The sequence below is a fragment of the Formica exsecta genome, unplaced genomic scaffold (genome assembly GCF_003651465.1).
Source record: "Formica exsecta isolate Colony F162 unplaced genomic scaffold, ASM365146v1 scaffold245, whole genome shotgun sequence".
Lineage (NCBI taxonomy): Eukaryota > Metazoa > Arthropoda > Insecta > Hymenoptera > Formicidae > Formica > Formica exsecta.
In genome coordinates this window covers 171,198-187,922 of record NW_021849727.1, presented here as the reverse complement: position 1 = coordinate 187,922, position 16,725 = coordinate 171,198, and the positions used below count along the sequence as shown (strand labels likewise).

The 16,725-nt window shown below is 29.5% G+C and overlaps 5 protein-coding genes across 9 annotated transcripts in view; 4 read left to right on the top strand and 1 right to left on the bottom strand.

Moving 5' to 3' along the window:
* The first annotated feature begins 191 nt into the window (after nt 1-191).
* Nucleotides 192-2,885, top strand: LOC115236151 (mevalonate kinase-like). 3 transcript variants are annotated; one of them, XM_029808406.1, is made up of 5 exons: nt 192-375; nt 783-1,107; nt 1,463-2,111; nt 2,181-2,401; nt 2,537-2,885. In XM_029808406.1, the coding sequence occupies exons 3-5, from the start codon at nt 1,490-1,492 to the stop codon at nt 2,795-2,797; spliced, it is 1,104 nt and encodes a 367-aa protein (XP_029664266.1). In that variant the 5' UTR covers nt 192-375; nt 783-1,107; nt 1,463-1,489; the 3' UTR covers nt 2,798-2,885. The 3 variants fall into 3 exon arrangements, with proteins under 3 accessions (XP_029664266.1, XP_029664264.1, XP_029664263.1); XM_029808404.1 differs by lacking the exon at nt 783-1,107 and having other exon boundaries at nt 193-375; nt 1,463-2,401; XM_029808403.1 differs by lacking the exon at nt 192-375 and having other exon boundaries at nt 802-1,107; nt 1,463-2,401.
* Nucleotides 2,886-3,185: 300 nt separating this feature from the next.
* LOC115236150 (mevalonate kinase-like) lies at nt 3,186-5,412 on the top strand. Of its 3 annotated transcripts, none has more exons than XM_029808402.1 (3): nt 3,186-3,400; nt 3,512-4,783; nt 4,917-5,412. In XM_029808402.1, exons 2-3 carry the CDS (start codon nt 3,875-3,877, stop codon nt 5,184-5,186), a joined length of 1,179 nt encoding a protein of 392 aa, XP_029664262.1. In that variant the 5' UTR covers nt 3,186-3,400; nt 3,512-3,874; the 3' UTR covers nt 5,187-5,412. The 3 variants fall into 3 exon arrangements, with proteins under 3 accessions (XP_029664262.1, XP_029664261.1, XP_029664260.1); XM_029808401.1 differs by having other exon boundaries at nt 3,186-3,405; XM_029808400.1 differs by having other exon boundaries at nt 3,186-4,783.
* A 2,351-nt stretch (nt 5,413-7,763) lies between these two features.
* Nucleotides 7,764-10,205, top strand: LOC115236133 (mevalonate kinase-like). The gene is made up of 3 exons (XM_029808373.1): nt 7,764-9,227; nt 9,368-9,622; nt 9,918-10,205. The coding sequence occupies exons 1-3, from the start codon at nt 8,328-8,330 to the stop codon at nt 9,933-9,935; spliced, it is 1,173 nt and encodes a 390-aa protein (XP_029664233.1). The 5' UTR covers nt 7,764-8,327; the 3' UTR covers nt 9,936-10,205.
* A 650-nt stretch (nt 10,206-10,855) lies between these two features.
* Nucleotides 10,856-13,623, top strand: LOC115236134 (mevalonate kinase-like). The gene is made up of 2 exons (XM_029808374.1): nt 10,856-12,033; nt 12,170-13,623. The coding sequence occupies exons 1-2, from the start codon at nt 11,125-11,127 to the stop codon at nt 12,422-12,424; spliced, it is 1,164 nt and encodes a 387-aa protein (XP_029664234.1). The 5' UTR covers nt 10,856-11,124; the 3' UTR covers nt 12,425-13,623.
* Nucleotides 13,624-13,770: 147 nt separating this feature from the next.
* Nucleotides 13,771-16,725, bottom strand: part of LOC115236132 (peptidyl-alpha-hydroxyglycine alpha-amidating lyase 2-like) — a 17,072-nt gene continuing 14,117 nt past the window's right edge. The window contains 6 exon segments of the mRNA XM_029808372.1: nt 13,771-13,935; nt 14,078-14,190; nt 14,570-14,758; nt 15,115-15,307; nt 15,662-15,860; nt 16,097-16,254. Of these exon segments, the coding sequence (XP_029664232.1) occupies nt 13,828-13,935; nt 14,078-14,190; nt 14,570-14,758; nt 15,115-15,307; nt 15,662-15,860; nt 16,097-16,254 (960 nt within the window). The 3' untranslated portion in view covers nt 13,771-13,827.

Sequence of the window (16,725 nt, the reverse complement as noted above, 5' to 3'; positions counted from 1 at the left end):
TAAAACATCGACAAAGGATATTTTTAAACATAAACTGCCAATCAGAGCAGCAATCGCACTTTTCCCTAACTTTCCCCTAGGGGTGAAAACGTGAAAAAGTTCGTGATGTGATGTCGTGACATTCGGGGGAAAAGTTACATCGTCGCTATCCAGAGGGCAGGACGGATCGTCAAATTTATCTCTAGCTTACCTCTTCGAGAAATATGTTCTCCTAATAACTCAGACGAATTTTCTAGCGTATTAAAAGACGCGTATTATACGACATATGAACTAAATTAAGGCAATATTTATCAGAATTAATGGATAGATTTTTCTCGCGGATTTCGCCAGTGGATATCAAGCAAGTCCTGGTGATGAGATTATAAATTTGAAGCAGTAAGTAGATGAATGACACTAGCCGAATCGGTGAATTTGTGTAGTAATTTTTTATTATATTTAATTGAATATATTTTTCCTGCATTTACGGTTCGTGTTAATAATACTTGGGAAATAATCCAGATATAATTATGTATAAATATATTTAATTATACATATATAAAGTATATGTGTATATATAGCTCTATTTCTCTCTTATATATATATTTTTTTAGTTCATTTAAACAGAGAAAATAATAAAAATATTTTTAATGTAAAAATTATTTTTTAATTATATTCTTATTATTTTTCTTATATAAACGCACGTCGATATTGAGAGAAATATATATATATATATATGATTATGTGTATGTGTGTTTTTTTAAAATGATTTCTTATTAAAGCATTGAAAAACTTTGCCATTATAGTTCACATATTTGAGATCGTTGCTTCAGAGCGCTGTTATTGTGTTGAGACGAAATCAGTCACGACTGAGACGCAGAATAAATACAACACAAAGTTTAACACCGTTTTCGTGTAGTAACGAACGTTTTCGAATAATTTTCTTTATCCGTTGTCTCTCTTTCTTTTGTCTATGAAATAAAGATTTAATAATTAAGAACCTATCATTCAATCTTTCGTGCGTCAAGCCCTGAAAGAATTAAGAAACGAAGATCGATTTACGATTATTTTGCTACAACAGAAACATAGGAAAACTACGAGGATCTAATTAAATCTAAACCTCCTTTTTTGGTATGAATATAAATTTAATAACGTATTGATAATGAATTACTTATGTCATAGATAACTGATATTATGCATCGCTAACTTATACAAAACGAAAGAAGCAACAAATATATTAGACCTGTTTATTTTACTCGCACTCTCTAGAATCTTTTGTTCTTGAAACGAGATAAATATATATTCGGATGAAGAAAGAAAAAGTGAAAAATCTGAATGTAAAAAGCGTGCAAACAAAACGAGCAAACCTTATCTCATTATTCATTATTCGAGATTTTAACAAATATTTATAAGGCATGCAAATTAATTTTCTATACTCTACTGTTCAATATCACATTTTTTTTTTTTTTTTTTTTTTTTTTTTTAGGAACATGTTTTTATTCGCACAAAAAGGATGATTAAGTTCAAAATTTCTGCCCCGGGCAGGATTGCCTTATGCGGAGAGTATACCTCGATATATGGAAAAGAGATTGTGCTAGCCAGCATAGATCGTCGTACCACACTTGAATTCAACGAATTAAATAATGATGCAAGAAATATTATTAATATAAAGTTCCCTGATGTCGGTTTAGGGTTGAACATACCTTTAGCATTGGTTCTAAAATTCATTTCTGGCAATAATTTCATCCACGTCGTTGAGGACAATGCCCAATTGCTTAGAGATGTGCAATACTTTATTACTTCAAACGGTTTGTGGAAAACATACCCGCAGAGATTTAGCTTACAAACATTCTTTTTCCTGCTTTTGTACATCGCTCATCACGAAAAAATCGTTATAAAACCCTTTCGCGTACACTTGACCACGAAATTACCAATAGGCGCTGGTCTTGGCAGTTCGACATCGTTCGCGGTATGTCTCGCGGCATGCTTTTTACATTGGGCGCGTCTGCAGAAAGGTGTCCACAATAATAAATTCAGTTCGTTTGAATTAGCTCAGATTTCGAAATACGCTTCGTGCTGCAAAGAAGTTTTACAAAACTTTATAATCCAGAACGACTCTGACATATGCACGTATGGTAAAATAATAAGATTTCGATACGGAGGTCAACAACTCCATGATACTAAGATTATAAATATGCCATCAGAAATGAAGATTCTGTTAATCAACTCCAAATTTCGTCAGAATAAGAATGAACAAATCAATCGAATGGCGCAAATGAAGAATTATTTTCCCTGGACTATCAATATCATTTTGAATAAAATCGATCGAATATCAAATAAGACTTGTCGTATGCTTGTTGCAGTTAACAATAATTACAGAAATAGAAATTTTCTTCAATTACAAAAATCGTACACAGCATTAGCCGTAAGTTTTTTTGCAACCTTTAATATTATTTTGTTATATATTTTTAAGTAGTTGCGTTTATGAAAATTTCAAGTGGATGGATTATTCGTTGGTGTATAACTGTATCATTTTTTAATTTAGATTAATACTTTGCAGATCTTCATTCAATTACATCAACAGATGCTGTGTCATCTAGGTTTGTCACATCCGAAATTGAATATCATTTGTATGATTGCGCAACATTATGGATTCGCGGGAAAACTCACAGGTTCTGGTGGCTATGCATATATTTTACCGCCACCGGATGTTACGAATGCAAAAGAACGTATCTTAGGTCTTATCCAACACTTAAAGGCAGAAAATTTCATTGTCTCAGGGACCATCATGAGTTGCAATGGAGTGAGGATTGAAGATTAAAATAATTTCTATTTTATATAATTATCTAAGTAATAACTATAAATGAGAACAACATATATAGTACTGTTAGCGATTTAAATGCAGGAATACATATTATATATATATATATATATATATATATATATATATATATATATATATATTGTTATTTAAAATTCCTGATCTTTCTTATTAAAGTTATATTGAATTACGAAGTTGAACGCGACGGGCCATTTTTAATATTTTTATTGTAAAAAGAATTTGCTTTGTACACCATCTCATTTTGAAAGTATAGGTTGATCAAACGATATTATCCCTTCTTGTATCAGGACATGCGTAGCAATAAAATATACTAAAAATTTTTTTTTTATTCATGGATTAATAAATAGCTATATTATACATATATCTTAATCAATTATTACATGGTTTATAATATATAACATATTAATTTCATAAATTATATATAAAAACATATATTCCAATGACTTTTTATTGAAGCGTTGAAAAAGTTTGACACAGTTTATATTTAGAATCATGACTTTGGAACAGTGTTATGATATTCAGATCAAATCAGTAACGACTGAGATACGGAATAATACAACACGAAGTTAAACATTGTCTTGTGTACGGTAACGAATATTTTCGATTAATTTTCATTATGCGTGGTCTTTCTTTCATTTGTCTATGATATAAAAAGTTAAAAATTAAAAATGTATTATTCAATCTTGTGTGTAGAATCTTGAAGGAAGAAATTAATTTACCATTCATCTGCTGATAACAAACACAAGAGCAAAAAACGAGAATCTGATTGAATTTAAGTACATGCCTCGTGTATGCATATCGATTTGATAACAAGTATTGACAAGTTATTTTTGTCATATATATTATAAGTGACATTACGCATTTATAACTTATACAGAACGAAAAGAGGCAACAAATATTATCTCTTGATCTTCTTTACGTTATGTGAATATATTTTTCGTGGCTCTAATGAATGTCTGTAAGAGCTACGGCACGCAAAATTAATTTTCTGCGTTCTACTATTCAAAGTTGCATCAATATTTTTGAAGAGCAGATAATTTTATTTATATAAAAAAGATGATCCAATTTCAAATTTCCGCACCGGGTAGTATTATCTTAAGTGGAGAGCACGCGATGCTATACGGAAAACGTAGTGTGGTGGCCGGTTTAGATCGTCGTACTACGCTTAAATTTGCCGAATTAATCGATGATCCAAGAAACATTATTAAGATAGAGTTCCCTGATGTTGATATATCATTGAATTTATCTTGGCAACTAGTTCAACATTTGTCTTCTAATAATAATTTAACCTACTTGAATATGAATAAAATCTTGCTCCTTAAACACGTGGAATACTTTATCACCTTAAACGGTATGTGGAAAACATATCCGCAGAGATTTAGCTTACAAACATTTTTTTTCCTGCTTTTGTTTATCGCTCACCACGAGGGACTCGATATAAAACCTTTTCACGTACACTTGACCACGCAATTAGTAATAGGCGCTGGTCTTGGCAGTTCGACATCGTTCGCGGTATGTCTCGTGGCATGCTTTCTACATTGGGCGCGTTTGCAGAGAGGTACTCACGATGCATTTGAATTCAATGAATTAACGATAATTTCGCGTTACGTTTCGTGGTACGAGAAAATTATACAAGAATATATGTTCGGGGTCGATAGCGGCGCATGCTCATTTGGCAACATAAATGTAAGATTTCTAGGCAAGAACGGTATTTATTTTGAAAATTATGTCATGCCTATGCCAAGAATGAAGATTCTGTTGATTGACTCAAGAATTCACCAGAATAAGCACGAACAAATGAAACAAATAGCGGAGCTAAAATATTCTCATTCCAAGTTCGTCAATTTAATTTTAGAAAAAATTGATAAAACATCAAAACAATTTTGTGAAAAGCTTGGGGAAATAAAAATTAACTACATAAATGGCAATTCACTTGAACTAGAAAATTCGTTCATAGCACTACAGGTATCTTTTTTTATTTCTTTGCGAACAACGATATTCATTACATACTTTTGTATAATGTCATTTAAAAAATTTGCAAATATATAATTATATCTGATAGAAATAGTATTGTTTCTTAATTTAGATTTCTTTACAGATCGTCGTTCAAGTGAATCAATCTTTACTATCTAAATTAAATATGTCGTATCCAGAGTTGGATATTATTTGCTCTATTGCAAGAGAATGTGGATTTGCGGGAAAACTTACAGGGTTTGGTAGATTTGTATACATCCTGCTATCACCGGACATTCCAGAAGTATTAATTGAGAATCTTTCGACACACTTAATGGCAGAGGGTTTTGATAGCACGATTACCAGCATGAGTTGTAATGGAGTGAGCATTCATGATTATAATGATCAATTATAATTATATAAATAAGTAAATAAGAACAAATAACTAATAATAAATGTAAAAAAAATGTGAGTTTACTAACTTAATTACTGTAGTATTTTAAGTGAAGAAAAACAATAAATATGTAGTTTTGTCGAAAGCTTAACGTGACAAATGCGATCTAAAATAATAAAGATAGCACTATTCATCTTTTATGTCAAAATTATGAGATTATATTATATTAAACAATACAGGTGTCTCACAACCTCCGTACAATACTTTATTAGCGTGTTCTAGAGGTAAAATAGAGTCAAAAATTCTAATACAAAAATTTTGTGGCTGCAATAATTTTTGAGTTATAAGCGGTCAAAGTTTGCCAATGATATCGCGTAAAATTACTAATATTATTAATTATTAATGTTATAATGTTTAATTTAATTATTATTATTATTATTATTTAATTATTTGAATATTTAATTAAATTATTCAAGAATTAAATGTTTTCCGTATAAGATTTATAATCTGTTAATATTACCCTATCGCCATAATGTACGACGTAAGCGTAATATACACAGCGTAATACATAGAAAACGAGAAAATAAAATCAGATGTGCAGTAAAAATCAATATCACCTGACTTGAAAAAATCAATAACAGATGACAGATCGGTACGCGAGTAAGTGTAATTACGGGCCTGAGCGCGCGAGATTTACGCGATATCATTGGCAAACTTTGATCGCTTATAACTCAAAAACTATTGCAGCCTGAAAATTTTTGTATTAGAATTTTTGTTTCTATTTTACCTCTAGAACACGCTAATAAAGTATTGTACAGAGGTTGTGAGACACCCTGTATATATATACACAATATATAAGTATTGTATTTTACTATATATCTTAATTATGTATTGATCGACGACAAAGTATAATTTTTATTTGTATTGTATATATATTGGACGAAATTGCGACATATAATATCATGTACATTGTGTCACTGCGAATAAAATAATGATAATTTGATTGTAAATGATACATTTTATTATTTTTCGATTATGTATAAATATAATTATGTATAAGTTTGAATGACTTTTGATTAAAGCATTAAAAAGCATTATTATTGTAATCGTAATATTTAATTCTTCGCAACGCGAAGATTGTTGAGATAAAATCACGAGTTACGACCAAGACGCGAAATGATATAACAAGGGGAAACATAAACTTCGTTTCGTGATAACGAACATTTTCGAATTTTCTGCGCTCTACTGTTCAACATTACATCAATTTTCTTGAAAAAGCAGATATTTTTATAGGGTTTCAATATCACAATGATTAATAATGACTAATAACTAATATATACTAGTTGTATCTCAAAATATATTCTGTTATTAAAAATTCTTGGTCTCTAACTGATACCGTATTGAGTTATGAAATCAGGAGATAGGAACCATTCTTAATATTTTTATTGTGAAATACATGGAAAAAATCAGTTTTTTCATGTTATCTCATACGCGTTCAAAGAATAGATTGATCAAAAAACACGATCACTATAGCTTGTACCAAGTCACGCGTAAAAAAGTATACCGAAGATCTTTTTTCGATTAATAAATGGTTTAATCAATTATATATCTGAATGAATTTGTATATAATCTACTTTCGAAAGTTTACAATACACCTAGATTATTTTATATATTTAGTTTAATGCGGGATAAACAAAAAACAAGAAAAATTAAAATATGCCACAAAATTTTTTGGAACATTTTAATAATCTATACTACCGAAAGCAAATATAATGGTATAGGAAAAAACTAATTTAAAAAAATGTATTTTGCAAAAATATTTACATGTTTTCTTGTTTTTAACACCATCATTAAATGTAGCTATAATAAAAAAACAAGAATTTTAACGGAGATAACAAAATGCGTCGAATCTGTCTAATCAATATACGAATCATGGCATTATTAACAATAAAAAATATTATTATTAATACTTAATACATCATGATATGGAAAATATATATATTATTACGTGATACATACGTTTATGTATTACTACATAATATAAATATTTATGTATTATATTACATAAATTATAGTTATACATGCATATCGTATAGAGATAAAGTCCGAAAAAAAATAATTGTTTATATTTTTGCCTTTATCTATGTATTTTATAGATTAAAATTTTGTAAATTAAAATTTTATCTATATATAAGCAAAATTAATAAAAAAATATTAATTTCATATATCATCCTGCCCCGAATTTTGACTTTTGAGCCGAAGTTGATGATACATTTTATTTAATCGAATTAATGCGATTTATAAAACAAAGGCAGCGCTACTCATTTTTCTGCATTAAAATTATGTAATTATATCATATTAAACGATATAATTTGAGATACAACTAGTATATATTTCAATTATATAATAACTGGCATCAAAATATATTTTTGTATGTGTGTGTAACCATATGTGTAACCGAGCGGGATTGAATCTAGAATCTGACGATTGTCAGCTCGCGACTCTACGCTGAGCGCCACGCATCCCGTTAAAGCTTTCAAAGCTTCGACTTTTGTAGTCAATATTTTGGCTCGCATATTCGGAGTTGTTATTACCTGTGAACTGTGAGACGATATCAGTCATAATCGAGACGCGGCTTGTACAACACGAAACATAAACACTGCCTTGCGGTAACGAACGTTCTCAAATAACTTTCATTATGTGTGGGTAGCTTCTCTTTTGTTTTAGTTTATGAAAGTTTTAATAGTTTAATAGTAAACGTATTGCGTTCACACTTGTGTGTGGAGCCTAGAAAGAAGAAGCGAAGATAGATTGTGACGAACAATTCGGCTATTTTGCTAAGAACAAAAACAATTGAAAAGAATTAGAATCTGATGGAATCTAAGTGCGTTTTTTAAAGTGTGTCGATATAATTCGATAACGTATCGATGAGAAAAGTTATTTTTGTCACACATAACTAACGTTACGCACTTTCAACTTTATATAAAACGAAAAGGAGCGACAAATATTATCTCGGTGATCTTCATCACGTGTTATATACATATAAACATATTTTTTGTGGTTCTAATAACTACCTCCCAGAGCTACGGACTGGACATAAATTTTTACGATCAACGCTACGTCGATTTTTTTGCGAAGTAGAGATTTTTATTCGCAAAAAGCATGATTACATTCAAGATTTCGGCACCGGGTAGGATTATTTTAAGCGGAGAGCATACGGTGATGTATGGAAAAAAAGTTGTGGCTGCCGGCATAGATCTTCGAACCATGCTCAACTTTTACGAAACAACCAGTAGTGGAATCATTGAAATAGACTTCCCTGATGTCGGTCTATTGATAAATATACCTTTAGAACATATTCAAAACTTCATTTCTTCCTCGGAATATAATAATATAATTAATGATAACATCCTGTTCCTTAGACACATACAATATTTTATCACCTTAAACGGTATGTGGAGAACATATCCGCAGAGATTTAGTATACAAACATTCTTTTTCCTGCTTTTGTTTATCGCTCACCACGAGGCACTCGATATAAAACCTTGTTACGTGCGTTTGACCACGCAATTAAAAATGGGCGCTGGTCTTGGCAGTTCGACATCGTTCGCGGTATGTCTCGCGGCGGGCTTTCTACATTGGGCGCGTCTGCAGAAAGGTGGCCATATTGCATTTAATAATCAGGATTTAGAAATTATCTCGGAATACGCTATGCACTGCGAAGAAGTTATACAGAACTATTTGTTCAACATTGATCACGACGTGTGCACATTCGGCCGAGGAATAATATTTCAATATAAAGAACTGCTAAACGGCAGTTTTACACCCATAGACGTGCCAGAAATGAATATTTTGCTAATCGATTCAAACATTTGTCAGCATAAGGGTGAACTGATAAGACAAGTGGCCGAGGCAAAACATTTATATGATAACGCTGTCGACCGCATTTTCGATACGATCGACAATATATCGCAGGAAGTTGCAACAGCACTTCGTGAAATAGGAAATTGCCACAGAAATAACAATTTACAAAGACTACACAATTTATATGAAGCGCTACAAGTAAGTCTTTTGTTTCGTTTCTTTGCGAATTACTTTATTGCATATATAGTAACACTTTTGTACAATTGTTATAAGAATCTCGAATACATTCCGCTGGAAACTGTATTGTTTTTTAACTTAGAGTTCTGAATGCTTTGCAGATTAACATCACCTTGAATCAAGACATGTTACATCACTTGAATTTGTCAAATCAAAATTTTGATATTATTTGTACAATTGCGAAAGCTCATGGATTCGCAGGAAAACTCACAGGTGTTGGAGCTAGATATGTATTAATTCTGTTGCCGCCGAATACTCTAATAGAACGTACTACTGTGTTTTGCCAACAATTAAGGAGCCTAGGTTTTAATTTCTACACGACCAAAATATGTTGTAGTGGGGTGAGATTTGACGAGGTATGTTAAAATTGTATAAAAATAATTAAATAATATGATTAATTAAACTAAGCGCGAATAATGTATAGTAAGATTATGAATTTCATTATAGTTTTATATATTTTAAGTTATATTTTATTTAATATATTTTTTTTGTTACTTAAAGTTTCTTTTCTTTTAATAATATTGTATTGAATTATGAAATTATAAGCGAGGAATCATTGCAAATATTTTAATTGCAAAATTTGTTTAAAAAATTAGATAATACAAATTGATCAAATCATTATTTTTTTAATTCATGTTTTTTGTTTTATAGTTAAGTTATGCAGGCTGAATCTTTGTCTATACGTATATTCAAGATACAAAAAATTAATGAAAAGAAGTATTACCATCCTTTTCCGGATTTTGATTCTCAAGCTGAAGTTGATGACATGTATGATCTTACTTATTATTAGACGAATTAAGTTTTATGTAATGCAATCTAGAAAATAACAAGGGCAGCGCTGCTTATTTTCTGCGTCAAAATTATTTGTATAATCGAAGTATATAAAATGATATAATTCGATATACAAATACTATTTTACTTTATATTACATTTTACCTTATATTATATTTTACTCTATACTTCAATTATAAAATAATCTGCGTCAAAGAATTTTGTTTTTGTATTTTGCTGCATAAAATATTACACTCGCATACACACGGAAAATGTAGGCGCATTTATACTATATGCTGTATAAAACGTCAATATGTAAATATCACATAAATTGTGCCAATACAAATAAGATAATAACGATTTGTTTAATATTATATTGTAAGAAATATATAATTTTTAGATTATACATATGTAAGGTTTGAATATATCAGTTTGAATAATTTCTTATTAAAGCATATTAAAAAAATTTGACTTTGTAGTCGATGTTTATGTTCACGGCTTTGAAGCGCTATTATTATTGAGACGAAATCAGTCATGATCAAGACACGAAAACAAGACGAAGTATAAATACTGTTTTGTGCGGAAACGAATATTCTCGAATAATTTTCATCGTTTCGATTCTTTTTCTTATCGATATTATAAAATTTTAATAGTTAAAAATAGTATCTATTATCCAGATTTTTTTTTGTGTATGTGGAGCCTTGAAAATAGAAACAAAGATAATTTATGACTTTTGTTAACAATAAATGGAAAACAACGGCAAAGAACAAAAATTTGAATTTTATTGAATTGTAAGTACACTTTTTTGTACAGAATAAAAATTCAATAACATATCGATAAATTATTTTTGTCGCACATAGCCGACGCATTTCTAATTTATATAAAAAGAAAAGGAGCGACAAATATCTACAATCTCGATGATCTTTTTCGCATTACACATAAAGACTATTTAATATTTGATAGATCTTTATAAGAACTACAGTACTCAGATTTAATTTTTTGCGACTCACTGTACAACGTTTATTGGTCTTTTTGGAGAGTACAAGTTTTTCTTCCTAAAAAAATAAACGAAACTAAAAAATTGAGAATGATTAAATTTCAAGTTTCTGCACCAGGCAGAATGATTTTATACGGAGAACCTTTGACGATGTATGGAAAAAATGTTGTGGCAGCCAGCGTAGATCTTCGAACTAGGCTCAAATTTTGCGAAATAATCGATAATAATAGAAGAGATATCGTTAAGATAGAGTTTCCCGATGTCGATTTAAACTTGAACTTATCTTTAACTTCGATTTTAAACTTTTTTTTTTATGAGGAGACTGATCTGTTCCTGTATGATCATATTTGGTTGCTTAGGCGAGTGCAATATTTTATCACATTAAACGGTATGTGGAGCACATACGCGCAGAAATTTAGCTTACAAACATTCTTTTTCCTGTTTATACACATCGCTAATCAAGAGATATTTGATATAAGACCTTTTCACATGCACTTGACCACGCAATTATCAATGCGCGCTGGTCTTGGCAGTTCGACATCGTTCACGGTATGTCTCGCGGCGGGCTTTCTACATTGGGCGCGTCTGCAGAGAAATGTTGACGGCGCATTTAATCATGATGATTTAGAAAAAATCTCGGGATACGCTCTGAAGTGCGAGGAATTAATACAAAACTATGTACTCAAACTCGATCATGACGTGTGCTCACACGGTCAAATACTAAGATTTTACTACAACTCGCCAAGACTTAATATTAGAGTCCGTAAACTGAATGCGCCAAGAATGAAGATCCTGCTGATCGATTCAAAAATTCGCCAAAATAAGAGAGAACAAATGAAGAAATTAGCGGAAATGAGATCTTCTTATCCCACTTCCGTAAACATCGTTTTTAATATATTAAACACATTATCAAAGCAGGCTTTTAGTAATCTTGCTGCAATTAATAATATTCAAAGAGACAATTTATATCAATTACAGGAAAAGTACGCAGCATTGAACGTAAGTTTTTTTTTTGTGACTTCTGATATTACTTTGCTGTGTATTTTTGAATAGCTGTGCTTACAACAATTTCAAATATATTATTATTTGTTGGTAACCGTATATTTCTTAATCTCGATTTTTTAATGCTTTGCAGATCTGTATTATGTTAAATCAAGAAATTATTCATGACTTGGGATTGTCGCATCCAAGGTTGGATATTATTTGTGCGATTACGAAGAGATATGGTTTTATGGGAAAACTCACAAGTTTTGGTGGAAGATATGTATACATTATGTTGCCGCCATATGCATCAGAAGAAAGTATTACGAATCTATCAACACACTTAATGATCGAGGGTTTCAGTGTCACAATGACCAGCATATGTTGTAGTGGAGTGAAAATTGACTAAGTTGTAATAATTTGAGATAATTTTTTATAATAATTTGAGATAATTTAGTTTAAAATAATTAATTTTATATAAATAACTAAGTAATAACGAATAGATAAATGTGAGCAATAAAGTAAGATTACCAAATTTGTGATATTATAAGTGAAGAAGGATAAACAATATATGCAGTTTTGTTTAATATATCCAATTAAAGTTTTTATTCTTTTTGTAATATTGTATTGAATTATGAAGTCATAAGCATAGGAGTCACGTAAATATTTTTATTGCGAAATACATCGAAGAAAATTAGTTTTTTCATATACTATCTTATTCGTTTTTGAAAATATAAGTTGATAAAGCGACACGACCAATGAAACTTTGTTTTTCATGGATTAAATATAAATAGTTATATATCATAATCACAGAATCTAGCTTTAAATTATATGATCGAATTATATATATTAAATGATATAACTCGATGAATACTGCATTTTATTTTATATCTCAATTATAGAATAATCTATATCAAATTGCATGTACTTTTTCTTTCTCACATCTGCTGTATAAAATATTATACATACCAACACAGAAACACATATACGGATTTGTACATATACTGTGAAGCGTCAATATGTAAACATCGCATACAATGTCAATACAAATTAGATGATGATAATTTGGTTAATTATTACATGGCCAAGTTTCATATCATCCTCAGTTTATGTATAAGTATTGATTTTAACAAATTATTATGGAAGCATTAAAAAGTTTTAACATTGTAATCGATATTTAGATCCGTGACTTCGGAGTGCTATTATTGTTATTGAGACAAAATCAGTTACCATCAAGATGCGAAATTGTACAACACGAAATATAAATACTAAATATTATTGTGTGCAGTAACAAACGTTCTCAAATAATTTTCTCGAATAATTATGTCTATTTTTTCTTATCTATGTTATACAATTTTAAGTAGAAAACAACGGTAAAAAACGAAAATCGGATTGAATTATAAAAGGAGAATTCTCTCTATAATTCAATAATTCTTCTCTCGAAAATATTACTAACATTATATACAATATATATATAGCATCTAATTATTATGTATAAAAAATTTAAAAAAATATGTGCACACACGCACATATACATATATATATCTAAATGATGAAATATGTATCTATATATGTTACCTAATAGTATATCTACTGTACTAGATTTGAAGATAAGATTATTGTTAAAACTTTACGGCAACTTTAAAATTGGCAACGTAATGAGATGATAAGAAAGAGATGAATTCAATTTCGCTACTTTTGTGAATTATTTGATTTTAGGTTTACTTTAAGATCAGGTAATAATGTACAGCATTATAGATGACAGATTTTGGCGTTATATTTTGTTATATTATTCGTTTAACTTTACATTAGTCAAGTTTGCAATAAATCGAATTTCCATATTTTATTGGGTCCAATCTCTGATACATAGAGTGCTGTACCATACGGGCATACAGCGATGGCATGAGGCATCATAAAAGGCTGAAACAAATATAATATATGCTTCTTTTACTTTACGAGAAAAGAATGGAGTAATCTGTTTTAAAATATATCAATATATTTATAATAAATGTGTTTGTCACAATTATTACATGTATTGCGAATATAAAACATAACAACTTACTGAAGATTCCGGTCCCCAAATTTCTGTTACGTTTCGATTTATCGGATCAATAGTGAAACCCTTAATTTGTATGTTTCTAGACGTCATACCATTCACAGCATAAATAAAGCCACCTAAAATGATCGATAATAATAAAAATAATAATACTTTTATTATTTTGTTTTTGCTGCTTTGGTTTAATAAATATCTTAAATACGATTAATAAAGAATAATTTATTGGAAAGAATAGTTTAAAGGTATCAAAATGTGGACATAGAATATAGCATATTATAATATTGCTAATATGTTTGAAGATTCTTATTTTTCTTATTAATATAATGTTAATTTTTTTGATTTTATTCTGCGAGTTCAATCTGATCTAAATATGTCGATTGGATTTGATAATATATTAGATCTGAAATGCGCGACAATTTCGAGTCAGGATTAAATGCTAATTTATAATAATAATCATTAATCATTCAATACATTGTACTTATCATGAGTTTTACTTACGGTACGACGCAATACTGAATATGCGACCAAATTGTCGATGACGAATGGAATATGGAAATTCGGGATTTTGATTTAAATCGGAAAATATCACATCCAAGCACACAATCCTCGAATTCTCACGATCAGCGATGCACACTTGTTTATTTGGCAAAATCGTCAGGGCGTGCGGAATTCTTAAAGAAATCCAATCTAAAAGTGTAAATACATTAATTTTATTAAAATATTTTGAATGATTTAGCAGAGACAATTTGTTTATTAATATACAGATGAATTTTTACAAGCAAAAGATAAAAAGAATTATTTTCTTCTAATTACATTATTAAAAGTAGAAAAATTGAACAATGAAAAGATAAAATTAAAGACCATTAAATTCTATTCGTGAACACTTGTGCTTTACTTTTTATTACCATTATATACTTATTTTGTGTAGTATTAATATTACCTGTAGTTATTAATTATGGTCTAAGTTCTACTTTTAAGAATCAGTATAAACAATTTAAGATTGACTCTAATATTAATTTTAACATTAATTATATTAAACGTACGTTCGCCAATACTATACTTGGGATTGCCCCTTTTGTCGAATAGTACTATTCTATTATTGCAATATCCATCAGCGACGACGATCTCGCCACTCGGTAAAACCGCGACCGAAGTTGGTTGGCAGAAATGTTCCATGTCGTTTCCAGGCTCGAATCGTTGACCGAGGATCAGTCGAGGGACTCCGGAAGGCGAATACTATAATTTATACGAATATAATCGATTTCATTAATTTTTTTATAATAATAGTTACGAGGACCGATTATAATATGTTTTAATAGATCGAATGCTGGATAACGAAAATCCTGTATTAATTTGCAATATGTTTATATATCTGATGTAATTCACTTATGCATAATTATGTTTACAACACATTTAATTAAAATCTTTAATGCCTTTTCTTCTTTTAGATATCTTAAAATTATAATGCAATGTTTTGTTATTTAACAACACCATTTGTGAGAGATTTGATTCTGTTATTTTTATTATTATAATAATTATTAAGACTGTTTGTGTCCTAAAATAGGCTTTGCTATGGATCTCTCTACGTACCTTGAATACTTGATGAAGAGCAATATCGGTCAGCCATATGTTTCCAAGGCCATCGATGTGAATCCCGTGCGGTAAATAAAACGTCTGATTTCCCCAACCGCGAATAATATCGCCGGTTTTAGGGTCCAGTGTTAACACTGTGTCACTATGAATAGGACCTTTGTATTTTTCTTGATATTCTGCGTTTTCGTTAAATGTTCTGAAAATTCGCATCAGATGCATTACAATGAGAGACACGACAATATTTTACATTAAAAATTCTTAATAAAGAAATTATTATTTTATATAATTATTTTAATAATTATTTTATATCACACATATTTTATTAAAAATTTAAAAAATTAGATAATTTTTAAAAGTATAATCTTTTTTTGCTATTTTATATTGCTATACGCTTTTAATTATTATTATGTTAATTTATTCTACGATTCTTACTCGTAATTCCATGTTCGATCTCCGCGATGAAAAATCACGGGATTACCCAATGGATCCACAGCGACTCCAGAAATCTCGCCAAGATTTTCGGGATTTCGCCATAAACGATTTTCAACGGGATGCAGTGGTGCATGATTGTAAGATTCCGGAAATTGATCCTAATAATGAAAATAATTCATGATATGATGGAATTATTATGTCATTACGATGTAATTCAAATTTAGGCTTTTTACAAAAGAGGCTAATCTTAAAGATATAATAAGATATAATATAATTAAGATATAATAATATCTCATAATAAAAAATATTTACAATATCAATATCAATAAATCTTTTAAATAAATCAAATTATATGTTGTAATCATAAATTAAAGCAAATTTAATAATTAAAGCTATGTTTTCTAAAATGATATATGCTATGTTATTTTCTTTTTTTACGAAAGTAATTACAATCCAAAAAAGGCGTTGTAATATTTTTTAAAAATTTGTTTAGATATTTTTATTTGTGCTTTAAATTATAAAATAAAAATGGAACGTATGTAGTTTATTAATCTTTCAAGATTATGCGCACATAAACATTGTCTAAAATATTGCAATGTAGTAATTTACTGAGATAATATTATTATTAT

Coding starts and splice junctions, on each gene's coding strand:
- LOC115236151 (XM_029808404.1), top strand. CDS start 1,490: ATGATTAAGTTCAAAATTTCTGCCCCGGGCAGGATTGCCTTATGCGGA. Junction 2,402..2,536: donor AATCGTACACAGCATTAGCC/GTAAGTTTTTTT, acceptor AATACTTTGCAG/ATCTTCATTCAATTACATCA.
- LOC115236150 (XM_029808402.1), top strand. CDS start 3,875: ATGATCCAATTTCAAATTTCCGCACCGGGTAGTATTATCTTAAGTGGA. Junction 4,784..4,916: donor ATTCGTTCATAGCACTACAG/GTATCTTTTTTT, acceptor ATTTCTTTACAG/ATCGTCGTTCAAGTGAATCA.
- LOC115236133 (XM_029808373.1), top strand. CDS start 8,328: ATGATTACATTCAAGATTTCGGCACCGGGTAGGATTATTTTAAGCGGA. Junction 9,228..9,367: donor ATTTATATGAAGCGCTACAA/GTAAGTCTTTTG, acceptor AATGCTTTGCAG/ATTAACATCACCTTGAATCA.
- LOC115236134 (XM_029808374.1), top strand. CDS start 11,125: ATGATTAAATTTCAAGTTTCTGCACCAGGCAGAATGATTTTATACGGA. Junction 12,034..12,169: donor AAAAGTACGCAGCATTGAAC/GTAAGTTTTTTT, acceptor AATGCTTTGCAG/ATCTGTATTATGTTAAATCA.